General features: G+C 38.8%; 1 protein-coding gene and 1 long non-coding RNA gene across 2 annotated transcripts; both read left to right on the top strand.

The window, feature by feature from the left end:
• The first annotated feature begins 96 nt into the window (after window positions 1-96).
• Window positions 97-10,377, top strand: LOC103511219. Its single transcript, XM_008475938.3, has 4 exons — window positions 97-281; window positions 695-903; window positions 1,345-1,421; window positions 6,905-10,377. Exons 2-4 carry the CDS (start codon window positions 722-724, stop codon window positions 10,003-10,005), a joined length of 3,360 nt encoding a protein of 1,119 aa, XP_008474160.1. The 5' UTR covers window positions 97-281; window positions 695-721; the 3' UTR covers window positions 10,006-10,377.
• LOC113468277 lies at window positions 5,664-6,420 on the top strand. The gene is made up of 2 exons (XR_003392094.1): window positions 5,664-5,857; window positions 6,271-6,420. It is a non-coding gene; the product is annotated as an uncharacterized LOC113468277 (long non-coding RNA).
• Window positions 10,378-17,695: the final 7,318 nt, after the last annotated feature.

Below are 17,695 nucleotides of genomic sequence, written 5' to 3'. Positions count from 1 at the left end.
AAAAAAAAACTCGCCTTTTTTCTCTCTCTGCATCGTGCTGCACTCTAGCGGCGAAAAATCCAACTAACCAAAATGGCGTCGCCGATTGGTTTGTTTTGATTTTCATTTTGATTTTGAGATTTTTCTGAAAAATCAAAAGTTCCGAAAGGAAAAGTGTAGGGAAAATCATTTTTCTTCCAACTCTTGTGCTGTTTACGATGTCCCCTTTGTAGGCCTTTTCGTTTTCGTGTGTACGTGTTATGCCTTCTCTCATTTGATCAATTTTGTTTCAGATTTCATGGGTAAGTTGATTGGAAAACTTCCATGGCAGCTCATAGGGCACTGTTTGTTTATTCTGTCCCTTATCGACACAACTTTCAGGTTTCCTATCTGGGATTTTCGTTGCCCAAAGGTGGTACTTTGTACCAGGGCAGCCTGTCTTTTGTTCTGATGAGAAGAAAAATATTGGCGGATCTTACTAAAGCTTACCATAGCTGTATGAAATCACCAATTTCTTCTCTATCAGTCCTATCACTGAGCAGGATACATTTTATATTCCACAACATCTTGAACAATGGAAGAGACTTCTTTTTCAAATTAATTTTCTTCTATGCAGTCAAGGTCATTTAATATGCTATTTTGGTTATTATTCAGAAGCCATAACAATGAAAAAGAAAGCCCCTTTAATTTAGGTACCTACCTGTTTTTATTTCAGAATAATTAGACTGCTCATCAATCAGCAATGTGTGACTTGACAACCGTGGACTATCAGAAAGGCGATGTAGTGTGGGTGAAGCTCGGGAGCCTATGGTGGCCCGGTTTGGTCCATGACTACGACTCCCTTCCCGAGGATATCAAAGCAGACACACAGGCCTTCAAGAAACAACCGATTGCCTATGTTAAGTTCTTCCAAGAGGAAAATTAGTAAGTCTATTGGAATACACCATTGTTTGCCTTGTTAGGGCGATACTCTAAAAATCAACAAAATTTTGTGAAAATCAATTGAAAATTGAGCAGTTTGATGTAAAAATGACCGATAACCTATGCTAGTGTTAAGCCTATATGTAGTTTTTACATTAGATAAGTAGCAACCAGTGATGGCATTACCAGAGTAAAAAGAATATTATTTATAGAAGTGACAGAAATATTAAATGAGGCTCTTCGTAATGCTGTGATATCCACAAATTGTGAAGAGGCTTTCAGCTTCACCACAATCAAATCAGATTTAGATCAGATTTTTTTTTTTTTTTTTTTTTTTTTTTTTTTACATTTTTTGACTCTCCCCAAAAAAAAAAAATTTTTATTAAATTTTTTTTTTTTTTTTTTTTTTTAACATATTAGTTTATCTTTTTATTTCCTCTGCAGTGAATATGTCAAAGATCACAATTCCATCTACCACTACAACTGTCTCAAGAAGAATGAGTTCATCAAGAAAGGATTAGGTAAGATAACAACCAATCAGTCATTACTGCCTCTCTTTTTTTCTTTTGGTAAAGTTGTATTTTCCTTTTGAAAACTGAACTGAAACCAAGACTATTCCCGCTTCTTTGAAGGTGATTCCTTTCTTTTAATGTGCGCGGAAGGTTAAGAAGAAAACCCAAAACAGAATGAGAGTGGAGAAGAGAAAAAGCTCATTATTATGCGAACTTTCATCTTGTATTACATCACCATTGAGTTTACATTAGATACGGCGGCACACACATAGTATTTACCCCACATGTCCCACGTAATAAATTTACATACGAGACGAAAGCTGAGAAAAACTTTTTTCTTTATGTTTCGGTACATAAATAACTAAATAGATAGATACATAAGAAATCATCACATGGGTTTATATTATCCATTCACAACTCTCAACATTTTATACGAAAAAAAACAACATAAAAACTTTTTGCGCTTTTTTCCCGGCTACTAGACTACTTGTTGCGTTAGGGTTTGTTTACATAATATCTTATCATAATATTAAAGCCTTCATTTTCCTAATACCTAGCTTGTATCTTCTCGTAGCTGTAGCTGTACATGTGTAGACGGTTCTGTAAGATTACTCAAAAGCGTAAGGGACCTACTATTATGTGTGATGTAAAAAATTTCTTTCCCATACAATTTCAGGTTTACAAAGCGGACTGTTACCGATGACTTAAGCAAGTACTTCCCCATACAAAAGAGGAAATTAACTGACCAACCAAAAAGACACAAGGACAATTCACCTGTTACTCTAACGATAACGATATATTCCAACTCGATAAAGGTAAGAAAGAAACGCGAAATTTCAATGAACACAAGCAACATAGCACACAGTGAAATCAGGCGAGTTGCCTGGCTGCTTCTTGCTTCACTATCTTACCTAACGCTTACAGTAAGTACGTACCTAATCAGTATATCACACAGCTTAGTCTGACTAACTTCTCATTACTAGGGGAAGCATTCGAGGCTGTACAGAAGACGAACACCGTTAGAACACATTTGAATCAATGTTCTCAAAATACTTCTACCCGTAGTGAACGAATATTGTATTGTAAGAAAAGCGTCTGGACAAGATCCTCGACCAAAAAGAAATAACATTCGACAGTCATGCTTCCTATGTATGAAAACCGTCCATGTGCGCGGAAGGTTAAGAAGAAAACCCAAAACAGAATGAGAGTGGAGAAGAGGAATCAATGTTCTCAAAATACTTCTACCCGTAGTGAACGAATATTGTAAGAAAAGCGTCTGGACAAGATCCTCGACCAAAAAGAAATATTCGACGGTGACAGACACCGAGGCGAATACAATAGTCCGTCCCTTATACCTTTTTATTACTATTGTAATAGTAAAGGGAGGACGGACTCGACGGTCATGCTTCCTATGTATGAAAACCGTCCATGTGCGCGGAAGGTTAAGAAGAAAACCCAAAACAGAATGAGAGTGGAGAAGAGTTTAGCTCATTATTATGCGAACTTTCATCTTGTATTACATCACCATTGAGTTTACATTAGATACGGCGGCACACACATAGTATTTACCCCACATGTCCCACGTAATAAATTTACATACGAGACGAAAGCTGAGAAAAACTTTTTTCTTTATGTTTCGGTACATAAATAACTAAATAGATAGATACATAAGAAATCATCACATGGGTTTATATTATCCATTCACAACTCTCAACATTTTATACGACTAAATAGATAGATACATAAGAAATCATCACATGGGTTTATATTATCCATTCACAACTCTCAACATTTTATACGAAAAAAAACAACATAAAAAACTTTTTGCGCTTTTTTCCCGGCTACTAGACTACTTGTTGCGTTAGGGTTTGTTTACATATCTTATCATAATATTAAAGCCTTCATTTTCCTAATACCTAGCTTGTATCTTCTCGTAGCTGTAGCTGTACATGTGTAGACGGTTCTGTAAGATTACTCAAAAGCGTAAGGGACCTACTATTATGTGTGATGTGAAAAAATTTCTTTCCCATACAATTTCAGGTTTACAAAGCGGACTGTTGCCGATGACTTAAGCAAGTACTTCCCCATCCAAAAGAGGAAATTAACCGACCGACCAAAAAGGCACAAGGACAATTCAGATGTTACTCTTAAGCAAGTACTTCCCCATCCAAAAGAGGAAATTAACCGACCGACCAAAAAGGCACAAGGACAATTCAGATGTTACTCTAACGATAACGATAATATATTCCAACTCGATAAAGGTAAGAAAGAAACGCGAAATTTCAATGTTATAAAAAATCAAAACAATAGAGGAAATCTTTTGTTTACTCTACGCACCATCGCCATCTTGTTTTGTGACGTCAGACTGAAGAGGTCTCTTGTCGTGAGTTTCACACGATCTTTTTCCGAATGTCCTGCAGGTTATGTAACTTAAACGTAGGTTATGATTCCACTTACGTAGGTACACAGGACACAATTTTTTTCCGAACGACAATTGGGAACGGGTGTTTACTAGATTGACACTCCGTATGAAAGAGGGTTATACCTACTGATCGATCCCGTGCTAAATCTAAAAACATGATGTAAACAAGATGGCGCCAACATGGGTTGCGTTATGGGGATCAGGATTCGATGCGAAATATCCCTATTGACACTCCGTATGAAAGAGGGTTATACCTACTGGTTTCCGAAGCGGATGTGTTTTTTTTACGAACAGCTGGGCTTGAGTTTAGCGGTTTAGGGCAACAGGTAAAATAACTGACATTCTAGAGAGGGTTTTTATTAAGTCCGCACCAAGCGTTTTGTGGGTCAAGTGCGCGGCCACAACGGCGACCATAGACCTTGGACCATCGACCATGGCAGAAAAAATACCCTCTATATCAGAAAAAAGATTATTATAGACTCTATAATAATCTTTTTTCTGCGAGGGTCAGTACTATGGTCAAGGCTCCGTTGAGGGCGCTTCTATTCATTAGCATGGTTTGTTTATTTTCTTTTGGGTCGGTACTATGGTAGAAATTTTTACCGGTCCAACCGGTTTTGGATAGCTCTTGGTTAAGTTAGGTTAGGTTAGGTTAGGTTAGATTAGGTATAGGTAGGTTTGGTTAGGGTAGGTTAGGTTGGTTTGTTTATTTTCTCTTGGGTCAGTACTATGGTCAAGGCTCCGTTGAGGACGCTTCTATTCATTAGCATGGTTTGTTTATTTTCTTTTGGGTCTGTACTAGGCGAGGGTCGATGGTTGGTTCTGGTGGCGCGTCTGCCTTGTAAGCGCTAGGCCGCGAGCTCGATTCCCGCCCGGGGAGGCTGGCTTTTTCCTATCCTGTAGGTACTATAATAAGTACTCTCTTTAATTTCGGGACGATAAGACCTTAGTAGGTCACAGTTCTCTCTCTCTCTTTTTCTTTTTCCTTTTTTTTTTCGAGGTTTGATAGAGGGAACTGTAAAACTGTCAAGGTCTTCTGTCCCGAAATCGAAGAGAAATTGAAGACATTTATAAAGAAGAAAGCCAGTCGTTCCGAGAAGCCGAGAACGCGAATATTATTATCAGGGTAAAATCCGCCCCGGCCGGAAATCGAACTCGAGGCCTAGCGCTTACAAGGCAGACGAGCTAAGAACCAAATCAACAAGGCTGACGAATTTACGATTTTACGGACTTTGTCTGAAAACCTCGAAATCCTCAAAATTCGAATAGATCAGTTGCGCTTACTTGGGTGATGTTTCAAAGTCACAGAACAGGAAAAATGAGGACCAACGGAATTTTTCTTTTTCTTCTACGACTTCTAGATCCCGAGATAAATCGATTTAAAAAATACCGGTATATCGTGAACTTTGACGTCACGGCATACGCTCCCGTAGGCGATGACGTCACATCAAATGTCCCGAGCAAAGCTCCCTCGCAGACAACACATTAATGTGTTTGTGCGCATACGTTTCTGCCCATTTCTTTCCGCTCCTCCGCTAGCACAGTGGCGCTACCTAACGGACGAAAAAAACAACTGCGTAAAGTCTGACGTCACACATATTAGAACTCTTTCGACCTTTTCCAGCTATTTTTTCGGAGTTTTGACCTCAGATTTGGATTTTTCACAACTTTTTACATAGGAATCGACCATCTATTTATAATTTTTACCCATTTGCAACTGCTCCATTCCCGCGCAAAAAAAAAAAAAAAAACTCGCCTTTTTTCTCTCTCTGCATCGTGCTGCACTCTAGCGGCGAAAAATCCAACTAACCAAAATGGCGTCGCCGATTGGTTTGTTTTGATTTTCATTTTGATTTTGAGATTTTTCTGAAAAATCAAAAGTTCCGAAAGGAAAAGTGTAGGGAAAATCATTTTTCTTCCAACTCTTGTGCTGTTTACGATGTCCCCTTTGTAGGCCTTTTCGTTTTCGTGTGTACGTGTTATGCCTTCTCTCATTTGATCAATTTTGTTTCAGATTTCATGGGTAAGTTGATTGGAAAACTTCCATGGCAGCTCATAGGGCACTGTTTGTTTATTCTGTCCCTTATCGACACAACTTTCAGGTTTCCTATCTGGGATTTTCGTTGCCCAAAGGTGGTACTTTGTACCAGGGCAGCCTGTCTTTTGTTCTGATGAGAAGAAAAATATTGGCGGATCTTACTAAAGCTTACCATAGCTGTATGAAATCACCAATTTCTTCTCTATCAGTCCTATCACTGAGCAGGATACATTTTATATTCCACAACATCTTGAACAATGGAAGAGACTTCTTTTTCAAATTAATTTTCTTCTATGCAGTCAAGGTCATTTAATATGCTATTTTGGTTATTATTCAGAAGCCATAACAATGAAAAAGAAAGCCCCTTTAATTTAGGTACCTACCTGTTTTTATTTCAGAATAATTAGACTGCTCATCAATCAGCAATGTGTGACTTGACAACCGTGGACTATCAGAAAGGCGATGTAGTGTGGGTGAAGCTCGGGAGCCTATGGTGGCCCGGTTTGGTCCATGACTACGACTCCCTTCCCGAGGATATCAAAGCAGACACACAGGTTTCATACTTAAAAAAGTAAAATGGCGGCCAAAAAAGGGGCTTTTCGAAAATTTTTTTTTTCCGGTTTTTTTTTTTTTTTTTTTTTTTCTAAAAACAATGAATTAGATATTAGAAAATTATTTGTATTTCCATTTCCTACATTTTATACATTTACACTTTTTTCTAGGATATACCATAACCCCATACCGTAACTATTTTTCCAATTTGACGGCTAAAAAGAGCTTTTGTGACAATATCTTGTTTCCAGTATTTTTTTTTTCTCTTTCCCTCCTGCTCTTCTCTTTCTTATCTTCTTTGTAATCTCCCTCTCTCTTCATTTGTCTTTTTTTTCTCCCCCCTTTCTTTCTCTATTTTTCTTCTTCTTGCTCCTCTCTCACTTTCTGTTTATCTCTTTTCTCTTCTCTTAACACCACTTTGTACATCATATACATTTTTCAGTTCTAACCGTAGGTATGTACGTGTGTTGATGTTGACAGATATGATGAGAAGTACCAGAATATCCACATCAAACATGCAAATGTTCCCGGGCGATGTGATTACAGCTGAGAATCTAACTCAGGGTGATCCCAAGATATTGGACAGACCCGAATTCAGCTCGGAAGAAGCTGGGAAAGTTGTGTATGAAGAACTCTTCTCTTCGCCCAGTGGTAAAAAGCTGAAGAAGAAGAAAGACGGCAAAGATGGTTCTCCAGTGGTTGGCTTCCTCAAGTTGGATCCGCGCAGGAAGAGTATGCCCAGTAAGTTGGGCAGAACGCCAAAAGCAATTCCTCAGGAACGGTTGTTAAACCTGAGTGAGGATGCCGCTGCCAAGGGGTATGCTTCACGAGAGTTGATTCAGCCGCTCTCCAGCAATGGGAACTTGGAGAAGAACTTCTCCTGTGTGGATTGTAACTACCAGTGCTCTAGGGTGAACGTGATGCTTCTGCACTATAAAACACATTCACGTCACTTTGATCACAAGATTAAATATCCTGCTGGCTTCAAGCGGAAGAAGCGATATGCCAACTCGGGCACTAGTGGCGTTTCCAAGAAGATCAAGTTGACCAATGGGGGAGACCACAAGGGTAAGAGTAAGGCTGAACTGTTGGAGCAGCAGAAACTGGAAGCGGAGAAGTTGAAACAAAATTTCCTCATGGACTGGGAAGAGGAAGAAAATGAGGAGAATGAAGAGGCAGATGATAGTACTGAGCGAGCAATGAGTAAGGAAGAGGAGAAAGTGTCGTGTTTTGATTTTGATGAGGAAGAGGAAGCGAGTAGCAGTAGTATGAGTTTTACCACGAGGAAGAGACAATACAGCAAGAGTGAAGACAAGGACACTGGGAGTGGTAAGGAAGTTAAGGCAAATGGTAAGGATGCTAAGACAGACCTTGTAGATGAAGTGGAAGCTCTCCTGAATGAAACTCAAGTTCCAACGTTGCCAGATATCCCAAGCAGCAAGGGCGGTGATGCCATTACATTACCCCCTCCACCCGAGGTTGGTGCTGGGTTCGGGACGCTGAACTCGGATCTGAATGATTCATTAGACTTCCGCAATGAGATTGTGAGTAAAGTGTGTTCCACCCCGGCTGTCACCAGCTCAGGGAAACTTTCCAAGCAGACGCTGAAGACCAACTACTTCAAGAAGGTCCGGGAAGAAATTGCTGAAGTGGCCAAGTTTGAGGAAGACGAAGAGAAACAGGAGGAAGAGTTTGAGGATGATGACATGGGAGATGAGAATGAGACAGAAGCCACGAGGAAAGCACTGGATGATATTGTGGAAAATGTGAAAGTTACGGACGAGGAGACAACTAAACAGACAGAATCTATTGCTGAGAAACCAGATGTAGTTGAAGAACCGGTGAAATCAAAACCTGTGGAGGAAAAAACAGTTCCGGAGAAAGTAAAACCACCCAAAGAAACTCAAAATAATGTTCATGTGACCCCAGAGAAACCAACTCAGTCTAAACCCCAACCAGAGAAGATTGAGGCAAAACCTGTGGAGAAAGTCATTGATAAACCAAACCTCGTACAGATAGGCAATCAAACAATTCACATCCCTAGCCGACGGAACAGCAAGACAGAAGTGAAGAAACCAAGCAATGCTAAGACTGAGAGTGGAAGTAAGACTGAAGAGGATAGGTTGGCAGAAATGATGCTTGTAGAGGAAGTAGATCTCGGTAACCCTCCACTCTATGTGAGTAAACCCCAACACACATCTACCGTACACATTGATATGTCACCCACAGAGAAGAAGAATTTCACACTGGACAAATCACGGGGCTCGTTGAAAACAATCACCACCAAAGTACCAATAGAAAGTATTCGTCCCAAATATAAACCTATGAACATCCCCTCCATACCTACCAGACAGGTTGTGGCCAGTGAAGTAACTAAACCAGTAGAGGAGAAGTTCTTCATTCTACCCAACAATCAAAGGATTAAAACCCCTAGCCCTGTCAAGTCGCCTGCTAAGAGCAAGATCATGTTGTCGAGTCCTGATGGCGGCAAGATTATTCTAACAGAGCAGCAGGCGGTGGAGTTGAGACAGAAAGGTATGTTCTCTATTCCTCCGAGTACCAGTGCTAGTACAGTAGGACACACGAGCAAGTCACCTGCTAGTAAGAATCAACAAGTCGTGTATGTCTCTCAGACAGCCGCCAAGAATGTACCCAAGTCTAGCAATGTGCCTCTGATTACGATGAAGTCAACACAGAAGAAACTAAACCTTCCTGTCCCTGGCCTCATGAAGATCAACACTGGGAAGACAGTCATCAAACCAGAAGTCCCTGCCAGTAAAACCATCAAGGTGGAACCCAAGGTCAAGACACAAACCTCTCTCCAGAGTAAGATTAAAACCATTGCCCATAGCAATGCGTCACGCCCCGAGCCCCACCCCAAGTCCACCAGTGGCCAGGGTAGTATTCTGGTGAACCAGAGTACTCTCCCATCCATCCTGCAGCAGAGGAGAAGTACACAACAACCCCGCGCCCAGCCCCCGGCCCTGATCCCACAACCCAAGGTTGTACAAGAAGAGGAACTTATCTCTGAGATATCCAACATTCCAGGGGCGGACTCGAGTGATTCCGTGGTGTATCTGATCAACAATCAGCAGTCTCAGCAGATCCTCATCAACAGTCCAGCATCCATGCCTGGCCCTTCCACTTCCGATAGTCAAACCATATTCATCGACCCTAGCACGACAGATTTGAGTAACATCTACCTGACTATAGATGACGATGGTAATATCCTGAACATTGTACAGAAGACAGATGAGGTGATGACGTCAGCACCCCAACACTCGGACATCCTAGCCAAGGCACTAGCAGATACACAGGTGTTACAAGCAGAGTGTGCAGTAGTTGGGGATCCAAACTATCAGTCTCCTCTCGTCAATAACACATACGAAACCTCTCTGACTCTAAACCAGGCGCCCATCATGTCAACATCCGAGGCACCTACACAGCTACAGCAGTCGAGTTTCTATTCAAACACCAATGCTGGCGCACCACTGCTGGAAATCAAACCGGATCAGGATAACGTGGTAGGGATGGCATCCCCTGAGATAGCATACACACCGAGTGATATCGTACAAACCTGAGCGAAACGTGTCTTGAAATCAATAAAACCATGGGGTGAAATAGATACATAGTCTGTTCTTGAAATCACCGGCGATTCACCGGGAAATTTTCAAAACGATGAACACAGTCCTCCAGTGTTGCCAGTTGAACACAAAACACATACGTTACCAGAAATAACATTGTAATCATGTTGGAATGGCAATGTCGCGTCTCAAGGCACAAACTGTAGTTTCTACCAACTTTGTCTGCAGTGAAATTCAGACACTGAGTTTGAGGTCACATCAAATGTACCGAGCAAAGCTCCTTCGCAGGCAACACATTAATGTGTTTGTGCGCATACGTTTCTGCGCATTTCTTTCTGCTCCTCTGCAAGCTTGCTTGTATACTGGCGCTACCTAACGGACGAAAAAAACAACTGCGTAAAGTCTGACGTCACACATCTTTGAACTCTTTCATTAGAAAGGAAAATAAAAATTGATTTTTAGACCTTTTACATTTATTTTTTCGGAGTTTTGACCTCAGATTTGGATTTTTCCCAACTTTTTACATAGGAATCGACGTTTTATTTATATTTTTTACCCATTTGCAACTGCTCCATTTGTAGATAACATGAGTGAAATAGATACTTCTGTTTATCTAGGTTTTCATTCGATCTTTTTTTCGTAATAATAATCATTAATCGTGAATTATTTCTGGTGAAGCTGAAATGCTCTTCACAATTTTTGTGGGTACCACAGCATTACCTATAGTAAGCCTAGTGTGATACCCACTCAGTCATGGAGGTCGCTCTATTATCACTGCTCTTTGTTAGTCCTGCCGGTATAGAACGGAGTAGTCCTTTATTTTTGCCGCATCGTGCTTTGCTTAACCCCACACACAAAAAGCCCAAACTGAGGCTTAGGTGTAGGGGCTGGTCAGCCCCAAAGGACGGGTTGAGCTTCTACGAATCTACGAAGGCTAAAAACAGTTTAGCGGAGAGCAAAAACCATAGAGCTTTTTTCTCTCGGTTCTATACAGTTTGAAGTCGTTGCTTCATTCGTCACATCGCTCTACCTGCTCGATGCTCTATGACAGGGCTGTCCAACGCTTGGCCCTCCAATGACTTTGGTATGGCCCGCGACTCTCTCCTCTCTGTTTTTAGCCTAAGGAATGTCTCATTTTACTCATGAATTCGACTGTATGTATCGATAATTATTTTAAGTTGAAAGGTCCACACAGGCGAAAATGTTCATTTTACTTTCCTTACCCTATATACTTTTTTAAACCTATGGCCAGTTCCACGAAGTTAGTTTAAACTCGGTTTCAGTTTAACTCTCGGATAAAGCAATTTGATTGGTCGATTTTTAAAATTTTCAAAAAATTTTAGACAATCAGATTATTTAAACCGAGATGAAAACTTAAACCGTATTTATTCTCACTTTGTGGCCCCGGCTCTTGGACTTTTATTTTCCGAGTAGAGAGTTTTAGAAGATTTTTATTTATTCAATTCTTTTATATCTAATGATTCATCAAGAAACTTGAATGTTGAACAAAATATGTAATAATAGGGAGTTTTTGCACTGCCTTGCGTGACGATAATTGAAACGTAAGTTGACCAAAACAGGTTTCTGCACGAGTTTTCGTCAGGTAACGTTAAAGAGTTCTGTGAACGGGACGCTAATTTTGGTTTGCCAAAACTCGCTAATATCATTGAGCTTTTCCCCCATATTGAAAATCCTAGGTGTTCTCTTTAAATAGATATAAAATACCTACCTATTACCTACACATTTTTTGGTACCTACCTATTCTTTTCCAGATTGTTTTTCTTTAGAAACAATGTTTTTTTTTTCGAAACTTGTATTTTTAGGATATCGTCGCTCACGAAACAATATCGCCCAAATTACCATTGAAAGTTTTTTCAGGAGAAGCAAAATACTCGCTTTTGCTTCTTGAAGCGACAAAATGTGCAAATGCTTCAGAATAGGCGTATTTTCCTTTTGTCAATTTCTCCTCTTCTGAAGTTTCGTTTTCCCCTCTTTTGGCGTGAAAAAAATTTTTTTTTTTTTTTTTTTTTTTCGAAACTTGTATTTTTTAGGATATCGTCGCTCACGAAACAATATCGCCCAAATTACCATTGAAAGTTTTTTCAGGAGAAGCAAAATACTCGCTTTTGCTTCTTGAAGCGACAATGTGCAAATGCTTCAGACTAGGCGTATTTTCCTTTTGTCAATTTCTCCTCTTCTGAAGTTTCGTTTTCCCCCCTTTTGGCGTGATGGCGTCTGTACTAAACCATCGGGAAAGAGGGGAAAACGAGCTTCAGGAGGGGAGAAATTTCGAATGGAAAAATCCAACTGAATCGTTCCCAGAAAAAAGGGCTCTTGTAAAAAATAACATAGGTCCTTCTTCCTCGAAACAGTTCAGCTCATGTAAATGCAAATTTTTCTGTCAATGGTGTGATGATGTAGACATTTTATTATTTTTTCCCCAGAAAATTCCCCCGCCCTTTTTTTTTTTTTTAAATAAACCATGTTGTTTGTACATTATATTTACTTTATATAAATTTATAACACAATTTATTACTATAGTATTTATGATTGATTTGGAAATAAAAACATTTTATTATATACCATAACGTGATGGCACGGAAGTGTACATATTTACAGGATTTGTTTTGTTTTTTTTTTTTTTTTTTTTTTTTTTTTTTTTTTTTAATTATTCAGTTTAAATCTTTATCCTGCAAAATTAGTCAGGAATTCAGGATGATTCATTTAGTTTCAATTCCGAAATTCAAAACGTCATATATCCTGTTCTAATTGAAAATTTCAATCACAAAGTGAACTTAAGGTAGAAACACTCTGTGTCACGTCACCTGATCCCACGTGACATGATTGTAGTGTGGCTGACCTGTACGAGACCTACAATATTATAGGAAAACTTTATCATCCCATAAGTTCACGTGACGTAACATGACGTGATGGTAGTGTGTTTCTACCGAGGTGAATCCGCCCCACACACAAAAAGCCCAAACTGAGGCTTAGGTGTAGGGGCTGGTCAGCCCCAAAGGACGGGTTGAGCTTCTACGAATCTACGAAGGCTAAAAACAGTTTAGCGGAGAGCAAAAACCATAGAGCTTTTTTCTCTCGGTTCTATACAGTTTGAAGTCGTTGCTTCATTCGTCACATCGCTCTACCTGCTCGATGCTCTATGACAGGGCTGTCCAACGCTTGGCCCTCCAATGACTTTGGTATGGCCCGCGACTCTCTCCTCTCTGTTTTTAGCCTAAGGAATGTCTCATTTTACTCATGAATTCGACTGTATGTATCGATAATTATTTTAAGTTGAAAGGTCCACACAGGCGAAAATGTTCATTTTACTTTCCTTACCCTATATACTTTTTTAAACCTATGGCCAGTTCCACGAAGTTAGTTTAAACTCGGTTTCAGTTTAACTCTCGGATAAAGCAATTTGATTGGTCGATTTTTAAAATTTTCAAAAAATTTTAGACAATCAGATTATTTAAACCGAGATGAAAACTTAAACCGTATTTATTCTCACTTTGTGGCCCCGGCTCTTGGACTTTTATTTTCCGAGTAGAGAGTTTTAGAAGATTTTTATTTATTCAATTCTTTTATATCTAATGATTCATCAAGAAACTTGAATGTTGAACAAAATATGTAATAATAGGGAGTTTTTGCACTGCCTTGCGTGACGATAATTGAAACGTAAGTTGACCAAAACAGGTTTCTGCACGAGTTTTCGTCAGGTAACGTTAAAGAGTTCTGTTAACGGGACGCTAATTTTGGTTTGCCAAAACTCGCTAATATCATTGAGCTTTTCCCCCATATTGAAAATCCTAGGTGTTCTCTTTAAATAGATATAAAATACCTACCTATTACCTACACATTTTTTGGTACCTACCTATTCTTTTCCAGATTGTTTTTCTTTAGAAACAATGTTTTTTTTTTCGAAACTTGTATTTTTAGGATATCGTCGCTCACGAAACAATATCGCCCAAATTACCATTGAAAGTTTTTTCAGGAGAAGCAAAATACTCGCTTTTGCTTCTTGAAGCGACAAAATGTGCAAATGCTTCAGAATAGGCGTATTTTCCTTTTGTCAATTTCTCCTCTTCTGAAGTTTCGTTTTCCCCTCTTTTGGCGTGACAGCGTCTGTACTCAACCATGGGGAAAGAGGGGAAAACGAGCTTCAGGAGGGGAGAAATTTCGAATGGAAAAATCCAACTGAATCGTTCCCAGAAAAAAGGGCTCTTGTAAAAAATAACATAGGTCCTTCTTCCTCGAAACAGTTCAGCTCATGTAAATGCAAATTTTTCTGTCAATGGTGTGATGATGTAGACATTTTATTATTTTTTCCCCAGAAAATTCCCCCGCCCTTTTTTTTTTTTTTAAATAAACCATGTTGTTTGTACATTATATTTACTTTATATAAATTTATAACACAATTTATTACTATAGTATTTATGATTGATTTGGAAATAAAAACATTTTATTATATACCATAACGTGATGGCACGGAAGTGTACATATTTACAGGATTTGTTTGGTTTTTTTTTTTTTTTTTTTTTTTTTTTTTTTTTTTTTTTGTTTCTTTTTTTTCTTCATTATTTATTCAGGGTGACTCATTTAGTTTAAATTCCGAAATTCAAAACGTCATATATCCTGTTCTAAGTGAAAATTTCAATCACAAAGTGAACTTAAGGTAGAAACACTCTGTGTCACGTCACCTGAGCCCACGTGACATGATTGTATAGTGTGGCTGACCTGTACGAGACCTACAATGTCATAGGAAAACTTTTTCATCCCATAAGTTCACGTGACGTAACATGACGTGATGGTAGTGTGTTTCTACCGAGGTGAATCCAAGGTTCAATAGCAAATTTTCTTCAAATCTGGAGGACTGGAGGTTGGTGGTTCGAGTCCAAGTCAAGTCATAAAAGTTAGTGTCGTTTTCCAATCGAGAAGCGACATCTTAAGGTGCATTCGAACACAGTGTCAGTCGAAAATCGAACTATGGCCGGACTATGTGTGGACAAAAGTGGACATACCTTTACACAATTACTTACTTTTTTATTATTAGGTATTATTTTTTTTTTAATGAACGTCCTTGTGAAAAAAAGAAAAAAACTCGCTTTGTATAAATATGAAATTAAAATGGTTACGAAACATATATATTTTTTATTTCATTATAAATAAATAGTATTAAATACTTGAAACTATTTTATCAATCAAAGGTATTTATAAACATGGTATGTACAAAATATTGAGATGTTACCTATGTACCTATAGGTACTTACAGTAGAACCTCGATTATTTCAACTAATTGGGACCGGGGGTAGTGGAAATGATCGAGGTTGAAATGATCACTTTCTATGATCTTTTTCTCTGATAAGATAGGATATCCCTTTGAAAGATCGAAAAAAAAACAATGGATTTTGAGGTTGAAATAATAGAGTTGAATTAATGTAAGTTGAAATAATCGAGGTTCTAATGTACTTAAGCCTAGCATACACGTTACGATAAAGTGCCCGCTTTGAAATCAATTTCCATTTTTCAATACTCTTTTTTTACACTGGTAACGCCGCCACTGGTCGCTACTCGATTAGCCACTCAATTGTCCTCATGAGGCTGAGAGCGCCCCGAACAACAAACACAGAGCAGAAAACACTTCGACACCGCCGGGAATCAAACCGGATCTCCGGCGTGCTGTCCTAGTGTGATACCCACTCGACCGCGGAGGTTTGAGTAGAATTTCTGTACTCCGAGTACCAAGGGCGTAGCCAGCCTCTCGTGAAACGTCCTTATTTGGACTCATCAGTTGGACATAGCTGGGGATTGAACCCGAGACCCTTGGATTAGGAAACAGAGACCTTTACAAGCAAGCATGCTTAGTGATTTGGTCTGGTTTCGTTATATAACTCATGTAAAAAGGATAAATGTTAAAAAATAATAATAATAATAATAAATAAATATTGTTACAATCCTACATACAGTTCATAAAAAAAAAACAAACAAATCAAAATTAAGGATTTATTTATTTTTTTGAAGAGGTTTGGCAGAGGGAACTGTAACTGCTATGGTCTTATCGTCCCGAAATTGAAGAGAGAAGGAAGACAGGATAGAAGAAAGCCGTTCCGAGACCGAACATTATCCGTTTAGGATAAATTCCGCCCCGTGCGGGAATCGAACTCGCGGCCTAGCGCTTACAAGGCAGACGAGCTACCAACCAAGCTAACTAGGCTGGCAGTGGCGTGGTCTAAATTCAAGTGTAGGGCGTTGTAGGGCTCATGCACAGGTCTACCAAGTCCCATCACAGTACATGCCATTAATATTTATGGGCATTAGAGTGACCTTTTGAGTTGTATGGCCGCCATACACGTCATACATACACGCTACGCCACTGTAGGCTGGTCATTAATTAATAAGGATCTAAACTCTTGTGTCTGCTTCGGTTTGCTCTGAGTGGCAAACTGTGAGAGAAACCTAGAAATAGTTTTTTTTTTTTTGCTTGTGCAAACTTAAAGCCTCCGTTCACATGCTACGATTCACTTGTGCAAACTGGTTTGCGCCAGGGCCGTATTTAGTGGGGCCCCGAGCGTCATTTTTCTCCTTACTATAGGCCAGACTGAAAATTTGGAGCATCCCCCCCCCAAGAAAAAGAAGAAGAAAACTTCTGGAAAGAATTAATAGAAGGACATGCAACAATCAGAGGTGAGTAAGACGTATATAAAGCACACTGAGAAGTGAGTGAGTTGTATAAGTATGGCACATTGCAGAGTTAAATACAAATAAAATAAAGCAGATAAGGGAGCAAGAGTAGTTATTCAGTATCAAGAAACTTCAGTTCTTATCAGTCAAGAATAACAACTGGGACCCTCTCATTTTCTTATTCTTAATACATAACAATACAAGCATATTGCATTATGATATTTTGAATAATATTGGTTAAAATACATTGATTCAAGAATGCATATGATCTCTGCCTTTAAAAATGATCTAGAGAACACTTTTTTATTCCTCTAATGTCCTCGTATAGTAGTTTCTATAAATAAAGAACACTTATCATTCATTCACGATGTAGCAGACGCAAACAATAAATTTACTATAAACAAGGTATTTTGTAATTAAATCAACGTGCAAGTCTCGTGCCGCGACATCCTAATTAACATACAATCAATCAAAAAAATCAGGTTATTCAAGTTCAATGAAGTGATTTATTTATCAATTAAAACAAACAGTTTACTACTTTGTGTCTTCCTCTCGATCTTCAACTTCGGAAGCTGTCTTTTTTTTCGTCACAAAATGCTATTGGAGGGGGGATGCTTTATAGTAGGAAGTAGAAACTCTTTTTCAGGGATAATGAATAAATAACTACCAAAATATGAATAGTTATTAGGCGAAAGAGAGTTCTCAGCATTTCAAAAGGAATGAACCATTTATCTAATGACTTATTTAGGTACCCAAGAGTTCCTCTTATAGACTTATGGTTAAGATCTGATTAGAAGGTCTCATTATATCAACAGTTAATAAGACTAGAGGTAAGGAAAATCAAAAGTGGCAAAAGTCGAATACTGGAATACCAAAGTACATAGTCTCCTCTTAAAATGTCATGGAAGAAAAAAAAAGAGAGAGAGAGAGCTATGTGCAGACTCAGCTGAAATATTTATTGTTTGTTTTTAATTGTAATGGGTATTTTACTTTTTACTATCTCACA

Source organism: Diaphorina citri, unplaced genomic scaffold, assembly GCF_000475195.1.
Source record: "Diaphorina citri unplaced genomic scaffold, Diaci psyllid genome assembly version 1.1 scaffold689, whole genome shotgun sequence".
NCBI classification, from domain to species: Eukaryota; Metazoa; Arthropoda; class Insecta; order Hemiptera; family Psyllidae; genus Diaphorina; species Diaphorina citri.
Note: the sequence above shows the minus strand (reverse complement) of the source record. Positions and strands in the feature narration are given on the sequence as shown.

Bases quoted from the DNA above. Each gene is read 5' to 3' on its own strand.
- LOC103511219 (XM_008475938.3), top strand. From the start codon at position 722: ATGTGTGACTTGACAACCGTGGACTATCAGAAAGGCGATGTAGTGTGG. The intron at 904-1,344 runs GTAAGTCTATTG...TTTCCTCTGCAG, and splicing joins TTCTTCCAAGAGGAAAATTA to TGAATATGTCAAAGATCACA. The intron at 1,422-6,904 runs GTAAGATAACAA...TGATGTTGACAG, and splicing joins GTTCATCAAGAAAGGATTAG to ATATGATGAGAAGTACCAGA.